General features: G+C 39.6%; 1 protein-coding gene across 4 annotated transcripts in view; it reads right to left on the bottom strand.

The window, feature by feature from the left end:
- The window catches only part of LOC149791882 (lymphocyte antigen 75-like), a 153360-nt gene extending 147797 nt beyond the window's left edge, over positions 1–5563 (bottom strand). For all 4 annotated transcript variants that reach the window (XM_089970386.1, XM_089970389.1, XM_089970388.1 and 1 more), the window contains exon 1: positions 5459–5563. In XM_089970386.1, the coding sequence (XP_089826512.1) occupies positions 5459–5507 (49 nt within the window). In that variant the 5' untranslated portion in view covers positions 5508–5563. The remainder of the gene's footprint in view (positions 1–5458) is intronic.
- Between the last annotated feature and the right edge of the window lie 15279 nt (positions 5564–20842).

Genomic DNA, 20842 nt, shown 5'->3' with positions numbered 1-20842 from the left:
TCACAAATGACTTGAGCAGCTCTACCGGGAAAAGTATCGAGCACGTTTTGACGTGAACGTGTGTTGTCAAACAATCGAACAACCGTATGATGTATATAATGTCAAAACCGTAAAGCAAGGTTATATCAGAAGGTGGTAACTGAAGATCAACTGGAGCACATATGTTTCTGTCATAACAAACACTACGGGAATATCTCACAGCGGTCTTCGATAACACATTTGCACCGCTGATCAAACCCACGCATGAAGTCTTAGAGGATGTGAATTAAGTCATTAAAACTACCAACGCGTTGATGGTAACAGATTGGACAGAGCAAATCAATGAATGCTTCCTAAAGCAGATTGTTGTAGCTAAGCAAGACCTAGAAGTTATCAAAGGCGATAGCGGGCAAACACACAAAGGCGTTGAAGAGGAAAATCCCCCACAACCGACATGCACAAGTCAAAGAAACCACGGTCATAAATTATTAATGAGCTTGGCCTAGAAAAAATACAGGAGTTGGAGACATCGTAGAATTTGCCCATTAGAAAAAAATATCTAATGGAACCATACACCTAACGTTCAGGAAAAAAACATAAATAAAAGGTGAGTCTGTTTTTCATTTATTGAAATGTTTTAAAAATATGGAGCATTGCATGCATATTGTGTTGAATACTGTAACGAACTCACAAAAGATGATGGTGAAGGTGTGTAACGTTTGCATCAACAAAGGTCAATTGTTGATTGCCTGACTGCGAGTCAGTAACAAGTCCACAAAACTGTGGATCGGTTGGAAACACTCATGGGTCGGTTCATGCCGGCAACAATGCGCCAGATGTCATCAGTGAGGTTGCATTCCTTTGCGAGCACTTGCTCACCAACTAAATCACGAATGAGGCAACGAAAACATCAACAACACCAATGATGAGTTCTGAGGAAACATACAAAGCCACAATGCAGCATGTTCTTGTATATGCAGCCCCGAGCGTCCCCTCAATTAGCACGAGCTCATCAAGGAAACCAGAATTCTATTTGGTTTTTAGACACTACCATCGTTGCATTTATTGCAGTTGGATTAATTTCCTATCGCGGCTGCTCGAAGGGCTTGACGCAGATTGCTCGTTCGGATGACCTGAAATATTATTATCTCTCCACTGGGTAGTATGACACTGAACTGATCAATGATGAGATCTGACAAAAGATCATATCAGTAACTGGAAAAGAACCTAGAGATAATAAAGACTCTAACATTTTTTTTCTACTTTAACACGAACCTACACATCTCGACTGAACAAGGTTGGTCATAAGATGTTTGCATGCAGGACCCAAATGATAAGGATCTATTTTGCACCAGACATTGCCAGGATCACCTCAACGTCAGAATTACTTAAAATGTGATTTTTTCAGTGAAGTAACAGAATGGCTCACAATTTTTTTTTATTGATCACGATTTTACCCAATGCGCACTGGGTTATCTGCTGTCTGTTACTCTGACAGTGCCCGTTTATCTTCCATGAAATAATACCCGATTGGTGCACCTTCGTCTTTTTCCGTCATGGGGCACGACAGGTACATGTTATACCTCCGTGGAGAGATCCTGGTGATACAATTGTACATTTAAGATCGACTTAATATTTAATAAATGATAATCGTGCGTAGAAATGTGAGAACCGTGCGTCTCATCAACGGAAGAAAACCAATATGCGTGACATACTAGGGAATAATCTCGGTGGTGTTGTCCAGTGATTCTTCAAAGGTGTTCCAAAGGTTCTCACCGGCCTGGCCTCACACACTGCACCAATCGCTAAACAAGTTGCTATGCTAGTCGTTGACAGCATCAAGAGCTCTGCACTGCACAGGTAAAAAAAACCAAAAAACTATTCGAAATCGACAGTTACCATTAGTAACTTAGCAATCAAAGATTCCAGTTGCACTACTATGCCAACGCCGATCGGTAATATATCAACAAAGCTGCGCTATGACTTCCAGCTGACATGGCGCAAGACAGCACCGTTTCAATGACTGCAAATGTGACTGGTTGTAGATAGATCGCAAAGGGTATTAGACGAAACCGATAGTCAGTAAAGTTCCACCATCGCAAAATTCAAGCAAGTTGGACTTGGTCGTGCATGTGCTGATAGAACGAAGCGTCCGAGATTTTCAGCATTAATCGTACCAATCTAAGGACGCTGATCTATTCACGATTATAATTACAAATACACAGCACATCCTATAAGTTTATAACGTATGATACTTCTTAGCTCTTAATGAAAAAGTTATACAAGACGAGAATAACCCTTACACCCCCAGTAGGAAGGTTAGATTTGTCAAAAACGTCATCATGACGTTATTCAGCAACATACGATATCTCACTGACGGAAATTACGTGCTTGCAAAACATATTCTTAGAAACAGTGACGTTGCTATGATAATATTAGGACTGGTCCATTACAGCGATGATTGCTAGAGATCAGCTGGCCAGTCTATGATGTTTCACTTTCATGGACTCACACCCTTCTTGTACGTCATTCAGACCTGGTATTGATGATTGATGATGCCATTATATCAATGTCTGAACCTAAATTTCAACCTTGGATTTGGACAATGTCATGAACGCCTTTTTGTCGTTTCCTTGTGTGATTCATCTCTGTCATACTCGGGAATTGCGAAGATGTTGCAAGGTTGTTTTGTTTTTTTGTTGAGCCAAAAACAGTTTAACTTACAGGACAACCACGACGATGATGAAATTTCGATTAAGAAAGAGCTGACAATGAGCTGGCAAAACTGTTGTATCGAAATTAATATTGTCGATGCCTTTGATAACCCCTTTACTAGTACATAATCGCGATCATGGCAAATAACTACCCAAAGAGATATCAGCGCACCTAAACTTATGTTCGTGACGTTTAAAATTAAGGATCAGGTCAATGGCGAAAAACCAAGTAATGTGGTAATATTTGACGGGTTAGGTGTGTCTGAAATTCTCCTTGGTTATTAGCATACCCTTGCATACGCTAAGATATATAATGCACCAATACCCACTCGATGCCAACATGAAGTAATCGCATGAGCACTCGATAAAGCTTGATCTCTGGATACGGCATCGGTCTTGGAAACATCCAGGGATTGCTTCAACGACGGTCAAGTGGAATTCACCGACAGAACCACTGCGATAAAATTCCTTCAAAGTTATATCGAAATAACAACACTAGCTCGACCAGCCAAAGAAAAAACCTGACTGATATTCACCAAAGAAGTACTTGTCCGTGTAACAGTTCTTGGACAAAAAGAAAATCGTCGTCGACACTAAGGAGGGGTGGGTGGTAATCACTGTAGTTCTATACAAACCTTCTATGCAAACCTAAAAGCGTGCAAATAATCTCCTGTGATAAAAATATTCCCCGGGAAAAAAATTATATAATTGTGAGTGGTTGTATAGGAAAATAAACTACTTGGTTGGAAGTGCGCTTATTTATTCCACCCAGCAGCCATGAACTATGTCTACCTGTCGAGCAATTGTACTGCGTAGGGACATTATTTATAGACCCTTGATCGACTCTCAAAACTAACCAAAGCGGAGAAAAAGACGCGAGGTAAAATCATCACAACGTTTACCTTTCACAATTATATATTTCAGTTACTTTTAGAGAAAAAAAATTCATCGTCAGCAGATGAAGTTTTAAATGCTGGGTAACTTTCAAACGTATTGCACGGTAAATAGCAGTGGCGTCGCTAGGGGGGTGCGGGTGGTGCGGACCGCACCGGGTGACACCATCTCAGAGAGGTGACACGAAAATGAAAAACTGCAAATTTTACAGAGCACACACTGCTCGGTCTAGTCGGATTTCATGAGCGGATAACCGATCATAGTTAAATGCATGACTAGCAAGCACGGCAGTGGCGTCGCTAGGGGGATGCGGTGGGTGCGGACTGCACCGGGTGACACCATGAGAGGGGGTGACACCAAAATGACATTACTAAGGATTCTGTATGGTCTGTTACGGAAGGAGGACCATGGGGGTGACACCATGAGTTACCGCACTGGCTGACACCAACCCGAGTGACGCCACTGGTAAATAGTTATATTATGGTTACAGTTATTTTCTGAAAATTGTACTATATTTTGAATAAATAAGATAAGTATTAATCATAAAGAATTTACCAAACTAAGTCTAACACGCCACATTTATGACATTCTGCTGTCTTTATCATATGTATAACAGTAAAACATTAAACATACCAAGTAATTTTAAAATTATCCGGGTTGCCTATATCTTTCAGCAGTTTTGCTTCAATACATTATTAAATTAATTCCAAGTTTAATTTATCAAACACGAATTGCAATTATTCACACAAACGGAAAGGAACTCATGAGGAGAATTATCAAAATGCTATTCATTTGAAATAAAATTTAATATATTATTTTAATAAAGCTTACCTTTATGATAAAGTTTTCAAATATAAATCAGATCACACTTAGGTATTTATTAATATGTTTAATAAATGTAAAATAAATAGTATTTATCAAACATTTGTGCCAAACGTGAATACACAATACAGATCTATCTCTACGTTTTTAAATAATTATAATGAGTTTAAACATTCCAAACGCCTTTTTCAAAATTATCTTGGGTATGTTCGGCATGAATACATTTTAAACATGTCTGTTTTTCTCTTTTCAATTCAATTAGCAACAAGGAAAAGATTAAACGTGGGGAAACATCAGTTATTGTAACGTATCACTTATGTCAATCAATACCAAACAAGTTTGAAATTTAGGGGTGTCTATCCACATAGTATGAAAATTGCAACAGATGCCATGTTGAAAACTTAAATAAATTTAAAAAATGAATTAAATAAAAAGTATTTAACAAAGAGCCATATGTTTTCTATATAGTTAAATACAAATAACAACATACATGCCAAATCGCTTTTCGAAATTCTTTTCATGTTCTATAATTGTTTGCGATTTGGGTTTCCGAAACAATTAGATCATGACAGCACTATCCAATTAATAAAAATAAATGAATTCATAGGAAAAATTTCTGGTGTTGTCAGTTAATTTTCTGTCACAAAAATGTTATTACTAAAGTAAAATGTAAGAGTAACTTTCTTTAATTAAAACAATCACTTTATTAATTATTTTTGTCAAATATTTTTATACTGTTATTATTTGTCAATATAATTGCCAAACAAGGTGGCAAAAACCTTATAGCAACGTATTTCATTTGAATACCAAGATTAGAAAAGTGACTTTTGCTGTATGAGTCCTTGCAAAATATTTACAATCTCAGATATTTTATGGCTATTAATTATGATATGCCCGTCCCAGTTCGCCAGATTATCTGAGCTGACCAAGTGTATGATATAATCGTTTTGTTGCAGTTCCCTATTTACTGTTTTAAAAAAAGTCCGAGAACTCAGTGTTGTATATTAGAATAACGAATAAAATATAAATATCATTGCGGATAAACTCACCATACGTGACAACAACGAGAAGAAACAAAACACTAGCCCCATTCATCATGTCCCTGCAGTCACAGCACTTCACGTCTGACCAGCAACAAATTACATAATGTTCCTTCCCGCCAAGTCTGGTTATTTATATACGTGTGTTCGTTGCATGATAAGGTAAATTTGACGAAGACTTTCATTTGTCGGAACGCGACCATGTGATCAGGTTGATTTGCATTTATTTCAGTATAACCTATGCGGAGAATAACTTTTAACAACTGCTATTGATTCATGTGCAAAGTAACAAACATTATCCCTAAAGAAGATCGAAAACACTATATGCTATAAAAACAAAATAAAATGTAATGATTTTGTACTGACTATTGAAGAAAAAAAATTGATTTAGACTGAATAAAACAACTTATCTTCGTATATTTGTCTGATCAAACATTACTAATTCTTTGAATGTATGTTACATAACCCTGGATAATTAAAAGTCCCATGTAAGTAAGGTGAAGGTCTGTTGTCGCCGAAATTCTGCCTGTAATGGGGGGGGGGGGGGGTTGAAGGTGTGGAGGGGGGATGAAATTTGCCATATAAAATAAAGGTCATTCATCAGACATTGTAAACATTGATCCATTAACAATATCAGCTGCATTAGTGGGTAAATATACTGCAAATTTCCATGAGTCAGAAGGGTTTACCAGAAACCAAAAACAATAGGCAAGAGTCTCCGACACATTCATGTTCGTTCGTTGAAATTAAATCAGAATTATCGGTAAATAGGAAAAAAGAGAGAGGAGAGTTCAAAGACAAACATTAACACTAGGAATCCTTGTCCTAAATGCAAGACGCCGACATCGATAGCTACGATGATGGAGAGGGGCATGGGTCGATCCTTCGGGCGTAATTTGATGTGTGATTCAACATCTTACAGTTTTTCAAGGTAAACGCAGAAAAAACAACGTTACACTCTTAACTGTTTGCTGTTACCCTTACTGGGAAAATCGCATTGAGATATTTGATACAGGAAATAACCCTGTCTTCAACAATATGTACAATGCTGTTTTAATCGAAGTCACATCATCCAACATAGGTTATATATTATAATAAACACCACGCGACCATCCCTGGAAATCGTACTGCAAATATATATATATATATATATATATATATATATATATATATATATATATATATATATATATATATATATATATTCAGACAAGTTTAATCCTTATCGGAATCACTTTTAGTTGTGTTCAGTAATTAATTAAGAGGATTTATTAGATTAAATACTTCATTGTTATTACCTCGCATTCATTGATTAAGACTGTTAGATTATCAACACTATATGTACATCAGCACTTTGTGATTCATTCGGAACACTACTTGAATTCATTTGGAATGCTCTATAATTTTGGACTTGTGATAGAACTTTTAAGACTCATTGGGATTGAATTCACTATACTGTAAGAACCTTTTATCTTTTCACTTTGTATTCTTGGGAAATAAATTATTTGTTGACTTTTACACATCTTGATGGTTTTATTTCTTTAGTCTAACTCTGTTTTAAGACCATAGAGTCTTAACACTATACAAAAATGCCACTGATAGGTTGATATGCCTATAAAAAAAAACTTAGTATAAGTGATAACCATAGCAATTAAAGCGAGATGGAGATGTCTCGCTGATAACGGTCAAATGAATCAAGCAACACATAGAAATAAAAAAGCAGAATGTAGCTGATCATCACAGAAAAACAAAACCAAAGGAGCATTAAATAGGGTCTTAAAGAAGACGCTGACGGCTCGAGGCAAGGGCGGCTAGGTGGGGTACAAGAAGACTGAATGGCGGAATGGGCAATTAACACAAGGCATGAAATGTGACGTGATGTGATTTTGATTTTTAACGTAGCTTTAACAATTTTTCAGTCATATCGCTACGATGTCTGCAATGTGCCAGTTTATAGTGATGTCTAGCACTGGAGCATCATGCCGCAGACATGTGGCATGATGTCCGACCCAGTCACATTATCCTGACACCAGGCCGACCAGTCCTAACACTAACCTCTTAATGCTGAACGCCAAGCGAGGCAGCTGTTAGTACCATTTTTGTAAGTCTTTGGTATGAATTGGTTGGGGATCGAACCTACGACCTGCCGCATCCGAGGCGGATGCTCTAACTACTAGGCCACCGGAGCGGTTAAGGCATGAAATAACAGAATCGGAGATATAATGCAATCAAGCAACAAGAGGACAAGTCCCTTACAGGACAAAGACAGAAAAGAAAAGAAATCATTTTCACCACAATCCGAGATTCTCAAGCACACAGTAAGTATTGGTACAAAATATTCAAAACTAAACATAACATTCTATAGCATACATACATATCACGCGGGGATATAGCACATGCACTTGTACAGAACAAAAATACAGCAAGAACATGCACGTATTTCAAGCAGGGGATGAAGGAGAATTAAAGAAGAGATCAACCATCAACCAGAAGAAACTGGGGAGCTACAAGGGAAGGTTCGGAATACTAAAAGTCCTTAGTAGGTATAAAATTAAGAAAATTAAGCCCCAAAAGAAAACAGCACACGAATAATACACATACCAAACAGAGAGATGTATAGTACAAACTCTAACAAATAGCATACATACACTATAGCACCTGCACAACAGACAGACCGTAACAAATATGCAACATATAGCAGACATAACCATGAATACAGTGCTTAATATATATAGGGCTTTCGTTCTGATCCGCGAAATCTTCCTTAGGAGGAACTGCGTGGCCATGTCAAGAAACCCGATTGGCATGCTGCTGAAATGACGCAGAGAAACACTAATTAAGATCACACAGATATATTTCGGCTGCTTTAAGCCACCGCTTAGATACTCTTTTCGGTTATACATAATACTCAAACAAAAAAAAAAATAATACAAAATTGGAAATTTCACAATTCTGGATCATTCAACTCGGATATGTGATTGGAGTGAGGATAAAGACAACCGCACAGTCATGAGCAGCTGGGTACATATTTAACAAAGAACGTACTTGGATGACACAGTGGGCAAGAGCAGTCGAACCGAGGTCTGGAAGGAAGCAATCGGGTTGCCCTTATTCCTGCTGCTTGCTTGGGCAGTACTAGAAGAGGTTATTCGCCAGAATAAACCAGTACCCACTCGCATACAACTTAACATAGTCATACATCTGTTCTCTCACGGTAATCTAATGTGATATCCTTTTTAATTTAAATAGAATATCATTTTCTTATGATAAAAATAACTCAGTTAACATCACATACATACATGCATACATACATACATACATACATACATACACATGCATGCATGTATGCATACATACATACATACATACATACATACATACATACATACATACATGTGGGTTCGAGTCTCGGATTCAGCCAATGTGGGTATGTGAGAAAGCTTGCCAGTTGCTTCTCGTGGGTCGGTGGTTCTTTCCGGGGTTTTCCCGGGTTCTTCCTCCACCATTAATACTGGCCGCCATGTATAGCCTATCGTGTGCTGAAAAATGGCGTTAAACCCTACAACAACAACAACATTCATACATACATACATACAGAAAGACAGACATACATACATACATACATACACACACACACAGACAGACAGACAGACAGACACACACTCTGTTGGATGTTCCTCCAGTTGTAGCTATACAATTTCTATATGGAAACATGATAAACAAACATATTGACCTATTTACATCACATGAAACTTCAAAAGTTAAGAGTACACACGCCGCAAGGGGAAGCATGTTAAAGTTTTAAGATGATCTTTCCGTCAAATGGAATAAAGGCGATAGAACAGAGCCATAAAGTGCGTTATATGGCGTGTACTTAGAGCTCAGAAGTCCCACCTTACACTTTTAGCTTAAGAGAATTGAAATGCCTCTTATACAAAAATTCCACAGTAATCAAGGTCACATAGCACAACCAGATCAAAATGATACGGTGCATGTCCACTTATAATACATGGTGACAACACAACTGACTTATAAACATTACAAATTTATACTTTCGCAAATATTTTTCTTTTCATCTTTATATTTCATGTATGTATCAACATTTTTGTTTAAAGACGTATTTATTCATAATATATCAAGAAATTTTTGTTGAATATTGACAACATGTATGTGTATTACTTTATATAATTATATATTATGGGAAGGAATTTGTCACTTTGAGAAAAGTATTTTAACGAATCTCATGAATGAACCTTGATAAACCTTTTACATTGTCCTGTATGTTATTAAATGGTGCACCGATGACTCGACTTAAATTATCAGTGCCGCCATGTTTGAAAAGTTGGTGATTAAGCATGATCTCTGATGAGAGTCCCTGGATATCCTGGTCTAACATGGCCCTTTGGTCAATATTCAACGCCTCCCTCAATGACCGGTGGTATGATTGTTCCATACAAAATAGAAAAAAGCCCGGGCTGGATCAGAATTTCTCCCGACAAAGGCCTTAATTTGTGTAGCCTATGGAGCAAGAATTCCTTCATATAATCATCGCCCTTTTAATACATACATACATACATACATACATGCTCAACTTCTCATGATTGTGCAATAATCGAAATGTTTCAGAACGAGAAATAATTTGAACAGGATTCGATTTCAAGACATACGTTAGACTGCTTATTCACTCCAACAATTAAGCTGATAATATCTAAAATTAAGTCTTATACATTTGGAAGATGATTATTAAATCATCGTAAAATTTGCAACACGATAAATGGTGGAAACTTTGGAGTGAAAGTACCATTGTGATCGGCCTTGTTCCTTGGAGTACAAATCGTTAAAGAGGGAGAAGTAGCTTTAAGTAGCAACGTAAAACAAAATTCCTGAAACGTTAAACGTTGTTACGATTAATATATATGAACTCTCCGTGCACCCCGCACAAAAACGGCATTGAATGAGTTATTCGTTTTAGATCAGAATAAGAATTCTACTTTATATTGGGCGGACAGGGCAAGAGAGAGCGAATACTTGACAGAGTGAAGATACAGTTCATTTCAGAGCCGTAATTTATTTTCCTTTTCGTATAGTCATTCACAATGATTTTTAATACTAAACACTTTGTTCATATAATGCAAAGAAACTGCATGCCTAAACGGCACAGATAAAACGCATCAAAAGAGAAATGCATGCATGAAACCAGCTAAACTGTGGAATAAGGATGGTTTGGTCAGTGTGACAAACTGCTGCAAACGATGCTAATGTCTTGATTATTTCGGCAATGGACAGAGTCGGACAGCGCGTTGGGACCTATGGATTCGAACAAACACATACTACTTCTCCGGCTTTAGAACCTATTGGCTGTAACGGAGCAGCCTTCCGTGGGCTTTGTATTTGAAAATAACAGTTCAACAACGTATTGCAACAATTGCACACATGTTATTATCTATACATTTTTAGAACAGTGATGCTTGAAACAACAATAACTTTATCTTTATATTTAAAATTGTATGTCCAATTTGATTTTAGTAGCCTCTCAAGACATTTTTTTAGTAAATTCGATTTTGTTCCACTTTGAAAAAATAGTAAGCATCAATCGATGTGTGTGTGTGTGTCTCTCTCTCTCTCTCGGTCTCTGTCTCTGTCTGTCTGTCCCTCTCTTTCTCTGTCTCTCTCTCTGTCGTTGTCTGCCTGTCTGTATGTCTGTCTCTGTGTGTGTGTGTGTGTGTTACTAACATAATAACATATAATTTAATCTCCATTTCTAAACCACTTTTAAAAACACATCTGGACCACTCATTTAAATACTGTAGCGTACAGTTCCCTTAACCCTTCCCGTAGCCTATTGGTTAGAGCGTCCGTCTCGAATGCGGGAGGTCGCGGGTTTGGACCCCGACCGATTCATACCGAAGACTTTTAAAAAAAACTGGTGTTAGCTGCTGCCTCGCTTGGCGTCCAGTATTAGGAGCTTTGTGTTAGGACTGGTCTGTATGGTGTCTTGCTACATGTCTGCGGCATGATGCCCTAGTGCTCGACATAATTATAAACTGCCACACTGCAGACATAGTAGCGATATGACTGAATGTTTTTAAAGCTACGTTAAACGTCCAATAGCACACACACACACACGCGCACACGCACACGCACACGCAAACAGCTCCGATCCGTTCTGAAATCGCCAACAGAACTCATAGGTCTATAGCACTGGTTCCCAAATGTTGCCGGGCCACTTACCTTTTCGTTTATCCTCAACGCCTCCTACTTTTCCCCCTTAAAAAGCATTATTCAGCATTAGTAATCGCACTGCCCCCCCCCCCCCCCCCCCCCGGGAAGGTTTCGCCCACTTCGGGAACCACTGGTCCAAAGGGTCGTTGAGAGGATATCACATATCTCTCCTCAAATTGCATATTGCAATTGTTTTCTTCACATTGCACGGAACGCGCAGAATATGTGCAATTGAGAAAGGAAGTGGAACCCAAGTCAAAAGTACAATCAAGACCGACACACAAACAAGTTAGAGATTACTTCAGATCCTTACCATTCATTCACACATCAGAAAATAATTATTTCAAATAAATAAAGAAACAAGAAAAGTACACAGATCTCTCTACTCAAAATTTTCTTAAGGTGCCATCTGGAGTTTATTTCCAACGATTTTCAGAAACATTACAGAGCTGGAAAAAGCGCATTATAAAATGAAACAGTTAAACCATACACAATGGTTAATCCACTTGTAACCCACAATCCTTCTAGGGATCGAAGAGTTGATCCTATTGAAGTAGAAATCCCTGGTTTATATCCAGCTTGTGTAGATCCTAGTGCCATGGCAATGCACGCTCTTGGAAATAATGTTGTTGAACAGGATAATATTCCTCTAGCAGACATATCTTTTAGGCAGGGTTTTAATGAGGTCACGTTTGCTCCTAATTTGGATCGATCAGGAAGTAATCATGATAGTGATACTCTCTTGGCTATACATGCTCTTAAATCTAGTGAGGGTGATAAAATTAAATCACTGGTTATCTTACTGGAAGAAGATCCAGAGATCTCCTGTTTGCTTCAGAGGGCTGTTAGTGTAACTGATGCCACACAAGAATGAACTTTTACTTCCCGAACAATGTGGTCCTTATGAGGAAACGTAAGTCACATGTAGCTCCCTCTGGTAATGAGTGGTCAGTAAACTCTCAAATTGTCGTCCTTTGATCGTATCGCCAGGAAAGGTTTAGTTTAGCTAATGAAACGCAGTTGTCTGGTCATTTGTCTGGTCACTTGTCTGGTCATTTTGGAGTAAAATAGACTCATCACAAGATCTTAAATAACTTTTATTGGCCGAAAATTAAAAATTAAGTTTTCAAATTTTGTAGATCTTGTCCTACTTTTCAATTAATAGAAAAACCCAATTAGAATATACCCAAAGCTCATCTGTCACCTATTCCTGTATTTGATCAAACATTTTGAAGAATAATGGTAGATTCTGTCGGGTCTTTAACTTAGACCAAGTTAAGCAACTAATACTTTAGTAGTGTAGTAGGACAATATAGCGTCAATGGGAAAATGCATTACAGACCCCCCTGGGACGATATAGCGTCACGATTTCTAGCGTCAATGGGAATTATCATTACAGACACCCCCACCCCCCACCACCCCTTGGGACGATATAGCGTCACAAATGTATAGCGACAATGGGGAAATACATTACAGGTAAGTTGACGTCACATGACTGAACATTGGTAACAATGTAGCAAGGGGCTGACCTCAATCGGGACCAAAGAATGGGAAAACACCCTAGAACATTTTGGCTGGACAGAGACATAGATAACACATACAACAGAGAGCATGCAAATACAAAATAATAAACAACCACCTAAAATAATTTTTAGGCAAAAAAGCAAATCTTTTCGAGGCGTATGAGTGGCCGTTTGGGTTTATTTTAACATCATTCCGTTAACACAGAGAGCATCGCATAGCTCTTCTTCTCTTCCTCAAACGTCTTCTGACTTCTGGTCCGTTAATGAGAACTCTCTTCAAACAGCATTGTCTCTCCACATAAATTCTTCTTTTCCAAAAGCTCGTATAGGTAATTTGGATAATTGTCCATGATGATCTGACATACACGGGTAAATCCGTACGGAAAAGCATTGACGATACGGGAGTAGATGATTCTACGTTTGTTCACATCTTGTGACGAGAACAGGTGAAGGGAATGAACTGAACAGGGCTATTTATAGTGGAAGAGCGGATCGAAACGGAGTTTATTCACCAATCCTAACACGTATTACAAAATTCAGTCACAGTGTGGAGTCTGTCTTCCAATCCGAAGAGAGCTGACTGTGACGCTACATTCCCTATATAGGTGCGATAGCGTCAATCCATGCGACAGAGTTTTCAAACATGGCGGAAACTAAGAAGACGATGAATTGGGGTGCACCAGCCGTAGAGACGAGAATCAATGGCATACCAGCGGCTACCAAAATCAATACAGGCTTTCAACTGCCAAAATCAATTAAAACTCAAAATCCATTTTTACCCATGGTGTACGTTTGTCTGTGAGTGCTTGAGTGTAGGTTCTTTTTCTAAAAAAGTCAAAACAAAGAGACTCTTACCTTTTCTGCCTGGTCTATTCTGGTATTAATTATAGAATTCAATATCACAACACAACACTTTAAAAAGTTCATAGACTTCTTCTGTGTCTTTTGTTCACTGTCCCTGTTTTTTGTTTTAATTCTTCACTTTCACAAGGTTCTCCTCTTCTTCTTCATCACATTCTCCTCTAGCTTTTTCTCTTTTTCTCTCTCTGTACGTGTCTGGGTTCTTCCTTTGGGGAGGGTACCTCTTCTTCTGCCTTTTGTTTCGTCGAGCATTCTGAAGACCAATGTCCATTCTCTTAACAATGATAACAGGTATCTTGACTTTTGTCTCTTCTGACACCTGTTTTGCTTTTTTGACGGTATGGACACTCTGAAGACCAGTGTCCTTTATTTTTACAGATATAGCACTTATCTTCACTTTTATCTCGAAAGATGGGGGAGTAGATCGTCGGCTTGTCTGAAGAAAACGTTCTGATGACACCTCAGTAAGCTCTGATCAGAAGTTCGATCTGTATGGGCTCTTCCATCGTTCTGGTCAGTTTGAGAGTGAAATGAATACTGGAAGGCAAGACACTTACCCTTTATATATACAATGGTCTGACATGATATAAAGGGGTCCGTAGCGTTTAAAATTTAGTCATTTGACTTTTTCAGTCAAAATGAAACGATCGCATCATGCGTGGAGAAAGGAGAAGAAAGTTAGAGGCAAAAACGTGATTTTCAGTGGTTTAGAAATTGACATGAGTGAGCCAGAATCTAGACTCAAAGATTATACACCCAACCAAAGTTCACCACCATTAGTAAACCCTGAAAAGTACTACCACACTCGAGAGATGGAGCAGCGCTCCTCTAGAAAACTTAGACCACGGCTTACAAATACACAGTGAAGTTTAAAGATTTTAAGTCCCACATACCACTGGAGAAAACATAATGGTTGATCACCGAGGTGTGGGATTCTTTGTTAAGCACACTGAAACGACAATGTCAAGCAAAGAAGACGATCGCTTGAGACTTTCCATTCATCTCGACAGTTTGAAGTCCCCGTTTGGATCGAGTTTAGCAGTCCGTCAGAACTGTCACCTTCCAAAGTCATCGACAAGATTCAACACGTGCAACAATCCAATGATCACCGATAGAAGAGCCACATTATTCATGACGCACGTTTCTCTTCCCCAAGGGACCGGACAACGCACAAAGCTGCTACTGGTCGACAACTTTCGTAGCATCAAGCGTAGCCTTGTTCAAATCAACAATCCTCAAGACCAGATGTTTTAGCCCGTGCCATCGTGGTGGGACGATTGTATGCCGACAAGAACGACACGCTAGAATGGAAAACAGCCTGGAAAACAATTCAACAATCGGACGGAGTCAAACAACGAACAGAAACAGAACTCCTGTTACAACAAGGTGGCCTGCCCAAAGATGCATCCTGTGGCATTCCTGACATGCAAAAATTGCAAGATGTCCTGGCTCCACACTATACCTTAAAAGTGCACCCTCAAGAAGTGCGCGGACCTCTTTTGTTTCGAGGCAAAGATTTCAAAGACGGAAAATCATTCAGGTCTATCATCACGATGAACATTTCGATGCCATCACCAGTATCACTGCATTCCCGTGATACGGTTATAACTGTGAGAAATGTGACCATGGCTATAACAATCGAGAGCAACACAAGAATTGTGGATCGAAATGCTCAGGATGTTTGGCCTCTCAATCCTGTCTGGACCAAGGACAAGAACGAGTGCATTGCCCTGCTTGTCAGCGCACTTTTATTAGCCCTGCCTGTTACCAACAACATTTGAAGACGCAAGGTTCACAGCAGAAATGTGCTTGTCAACTCCTGAGATTGTGCCCTACTTGTGGACAAGGCATGCATAAAAATAATGCCAAGGCACACGTATGTTCAGGGATGAAACTTGGAACACGAATGATACATTCAAAAATATCATTCCAAACAAGAGGAAGAATATGGCCAGAAGACAAGCAATTTTATCTTTTTCGATTTCGAATGCATGCAAGTGACCGGCATTCATATTTCTAATTTCTGCGTGGCTCACCTAGCGTGCGAGAAGTGCATCCAAGAGCATATCTTTAGTCATTGCCCTCACTGCATCAAGATTCCTGGAGGACGTGAAAAAATCTTTCAGGGACCAAAAACGTTAGCTGGTTTCTCCCAATGGATCTTCTAGACCCAATCGACCATACGCGGAGTCAAGTGGGCATCGAAGGTACGGAGATTGTCATCGCTATGCCACGGTGATGGCTCACAGTTTCTCGGGATACGATGGGCAGTTTCTTTTGAGAGACTATACGGAACAAAGTACCGAACGTCTTAAAGTGACTTTGAACGGAGCCAAAATCATTTCCATGCAAGCGGGACAAGTGCAGTTTAAAGATTTGATGAGATACTTGGCCATGCCTTTGAGTCGATAACGTTTGGAATGACAGAAATGGCCAAAGGTTATTTCCGCACCTTTTTAATACCGAAGCCAATCAACAAGCCGTTCTACCCCATTTGTCCAAGGCTCCTATTACGACCCCGACAACATGCGTACCGAACAATGAGAAGCTTTCTACGCTTGGTGCCAGGCTCACGTCTCGGACCCTTTCGACTTTCAGGAAGAAATACAAAAGTATTGTCGTTCCGACGTGGACATTTTACGGCGTCGCTGTATACAATTTCGAGAATTATTCCTTGAACACGGAGGGATCGTTCCTTGGAAAGAAGCCTGCACCATCGACAAAGAGTGTTCCTTAGTATACCGCCACGATTCATGCCCGAAAACACCACGGCTGTCATCAGCCCTCAAACGACCAACTTTGTCAAACGTCAGTACTCAGTCAAAGCCATACGCTGGCTACATTACTCGTGCGACAAGGAAGACAAATGGATCCAACATGCTCGCAACGGAGGAGGCGAAAAGAACATCGGAAGGTATTCGGTGGATGGTTGGGTCTTAGAAAACCGCAAGATCGTGTACTAGTTTAACTCCTCAACGTGACATTGAAATCAGTTTTTACAACGGCCCATGGAAGACCACTTGTCAGCGACGTTTGAAGTTAGAACAGCAAGGATACGAAGTGGTGAAAATGTGGGAACACGAGTACGTTCGCCGATTTAAAACTGATCCCGAGTTAAAACGCATCATGGAAAGTTACAAGTTTGTCTACCCACTGAACCCCCGGAACAGTTTGTACAGAGGACGGATGAATGTCACCTGTTTGCTGTACCACGATGACGAAGAGAAAAGAGAATAAATCAGATTCTTATTCGCTGTATCCATTTCCGCAGGGCACCCGCTATTGCTGACGACAAACATCAACCTGGACAACATTCGACAATACGAAGGGTTGATCAAATGCAAAGTTTTGCCTCCCACGGACTTGTACCATCCGTTTTACCTCACCATTGCCAAGTAAAACTGATGTTTCCCTTGTGCCGTACTTGTGCCGGAACGTGGAACCAAGACCAACCTTGGCAGCACATTCAGGAAGAACGCGCATTGACGGGAACGTGGGTCAGCGTGGAATTGTTTAAAGCTCCGGACCTGGAATGCCAACTGTTAGAATTGTACGAAATTTATCACTTTCCCGAGTCATCACAATACCACAAGAGTGACAAGACTACCGCAGATATTTTCGCAGACTACGTCGATGCTTTTTTGAAAGTGAAACAAGAAGCGAGCGGGTTTACTTCCTGGTGCCACATTTCTGAAGACCAAATGAAATTCAATGAAAAATACTGGGAGCAGGAAGGCATCACTTTACAACACGTGGAGAAAAACGAAGGAATGCAATTGATTGCCAAAGTGATGTTAAATTGCTTGTGGGGTAAAATAGCACAACGACCGTGTTTACCCAAGACAGAGTATTTGACAGAACCTTCTGCTACTTTCAGATGATTCACGACAAAACCAAATACATGAAACACGTGGACGACCTTCGTGTGGATTAGATCTTAGTCAATTACGAAGAAGAACTCGACTTTGTACAAGCCGACGAATTTGGAAATGTCATCATTGCGGCCTACGTGACAGATCATGCTCGCTTAAAATTGCATGAAGCTTTAGAACTGTTAGGCGATCGCGTCCTGTACCTTGACACGGACAGTTGCATCTACATCGATCGCCTGGGTCAACGTGACCCTAACATCGAGGGAGACAGTTTAGGAACCTGGACAGATTAACACCCCGACGACAAGATTTTAAGTTTTGCTAGTGACGGCTCTAAACATTACGGCTACGAATACCGGGACAAACAAGGACAAGTGCAATTCTAGCAACAGTTGATTAGTGAACTTTGGCGTAATGAAAAAAGCCTTGCAGTCTGGGCAGGATGGAAACTTTAAAGTGACCACCTACGAACCGCACAAATTTGTACGTTTACCCACTCACCAAATAGGCAGTCGACCCTTGGAAAAACTGTATCAAATCGTGTACCAGAAGCTAGTAGGGCTTCCCAACCACTTCACTTTACCGTATTGGTCAGCATATAAAAAGGGACAACGTCCAAGACCGATAGTTCATTGTCACTACCAAGACCAAGCGAAATAGATGAATCCTTTTAAACAGACATCATTGAAGTTTGGGAATTATCAAGTCAAGTACGATTGTGTGCCTTGCAATGAGAGCGATACTGTACGTTGTGACCTCAGCAATGCAGTACCACATCATGGGAACTTTGATATGACTACTACTACTACAACTACTATCGTACCTACTATGGAAAGTGATGTGTGTCAAACCTGACTGATGCGAAAGCGATGCCTCTCGTTATCGTGGACTCTTTACTGGTTTTTATGGTCGATGTCATTCTCCACGTGACACCACTCAGCTACCACCCTACGGATGTCATCCAAAACTGAGCAAACACCTGTGGATTTCACCGTACTCTCATTGAAATGAACATATGAGAGACGAGTATTCGTTCCCTGTGCGTTTGCTTGAATACTGCAACTTTGAAAATCGATTCCAAAATTTCCAAGCAATATGGCCTGAATATCTGGGAGGTCCTACCCCCGATGAATTAGCCAGAGCCGGATTTTTCTACTTGGGCGAAGGGGATAAAGTCAGGTGCTTCAGTTGCGGTGTGTCACTTCACAAGTGGGAGCAGAAAGATCCGGCTTACCTGGAACATGATCGATGGTCTCCGGATTGTCACTACCTACCTTTAGTGGGACATAGTCATTGAAGTGGCATACCATGTCGTTTAAGAAAGCAGACTGGCTAAGATCAAACGATAGACAACACCGAGACAAATATTTCAACCCTATTTAAAAAATAATATTCAATGATTACCAAACGAACTGCAATAGAAGATCTACAAGGAAGTTTGGCAGGACTTGCCAGAGCAAAATCTTAATTGGTGACTGTAGAACTTTGTGTCGAGAAATTCACAAGAGGAATGTGAAAAAGTCAACAAACGCATCAGATTTCTCGCGATCAAGTATGAGTTCAAACGATTATTCCGCTTTAGACCGTTTACACCAGAAGATTTTATTGATGTTCTTGACCGTTACCCTGAATGGCTGTGGTTAGAAATTATTTACTATGTCCAGTACTTTCGCTCTAGGAGAAGAATTTAAATTAAAAAAACTGACTGACATGATCATGGATACTTTGAACATTCGTGGTTTGCATGTGGAGTTGAGAGAACGCATTTACCAAGAGCTGATCAAAACACAAGTGAAACGCAAAGAACAATTGCATATGTTACGTCACCGATGTTTAAACCACTGGTACCTGAATGTTATAAGATGACTGATTCAGATAAAAGTATTCCAGTCGTTAGACATTGTTTAACTGGACGTGGGCGAGAAGGATTGGTCAGTTGTGGCTCATTCTTTTTAGTAAAAGATAGACATACTGCAACGAATTCCAGAAAAAGAGTTTGAGGATTACCAAGATCATGTACAAAACGTAAACTTAGTTCAAGAGGAAACTTCTGACCGGAGTGTGATGTGCAAGTCTGTGATTAAATCATTTAGATTCGCCACTAGAGTAAAATTATCTTTGTTGTGCAGAAAGTACACTTATTGCCTCTGACAAAAAGAGATATAAAACAGGCTACCATGCCGTTATCAAAAGTGATACAACATAATCCGTGGAAGAAAATCAATGAGAGTATTAAAACAGTGGAAGATTACCAAAACGTATTACGAGCACTGTGTCCATTGAATTGGGGTCGACGTATGGTGTGTGTCTTAGTGATTTGCTTTCTGAGATTTCGTTTACCAGGCGATTCCTTGTAGACTCTTTACGAACAGTACTTGCCACCAAATAAAACATGAAAGTGGTCCCTTTAAATGTCCACGAGGTACTCAGTATGTTAAAAGCCTTGCGTTTTCATCTGGATACTTCTCGACCTCTACGGGAAAAAAAATCGTCAACTTTTAGGTACTGAAGATGTGTACGACGATGTGTGTGTAGATTGTGACTTACACTCTCATTGGACAAATGTACGTGACTGAAAAAGTTGTGGTTATAATTCTTGGACCAAAGAAGTGGACAATTATGCCCAAGAGTTGTGATCCTCAATTCAAATGTCCAGTGACAAAAGTAACTTTTAAACCTGTGTTAGTGACAGTGCTAGAAGAACGAGTCACAGAGAACAACTACTCCCTTCAGGACATAACTGTCATAGACATTCCCGAAAGACCATTCCGGGAGGACACCCATGTGACAGTACCCAATGTAGAGACTGTAAGAACCTTGCACATTGTCCCTAGGACACCTTGGTTACCAAAATCATGTTGTACAGTGACTTGTTTATATTCCACTTTGATCGTTTTCATGTGTTTGTTATCACT

This window comes from Sinohyriopsis cumingii, chromosome 9, assembly GCF_028554795.1.
Source record: "Sinohyriopsis cumingii isolate HCF-2022 chromosome 9, ASM2855479v2, whole genome shotgun sequence".
Classification (NCBI taxonomy): domain Eukaryota; kingdom Metazoa; phylum Mollusca; class Bivalvia; order Unionida; family Unionidae; genus Sinohyriopsis; species Sinohyriopsis cumingii.
Note: the sequence above shows the minus strand (reverse complement) of the source record. Positions and strands in the feature narration are given on the sequence as shown.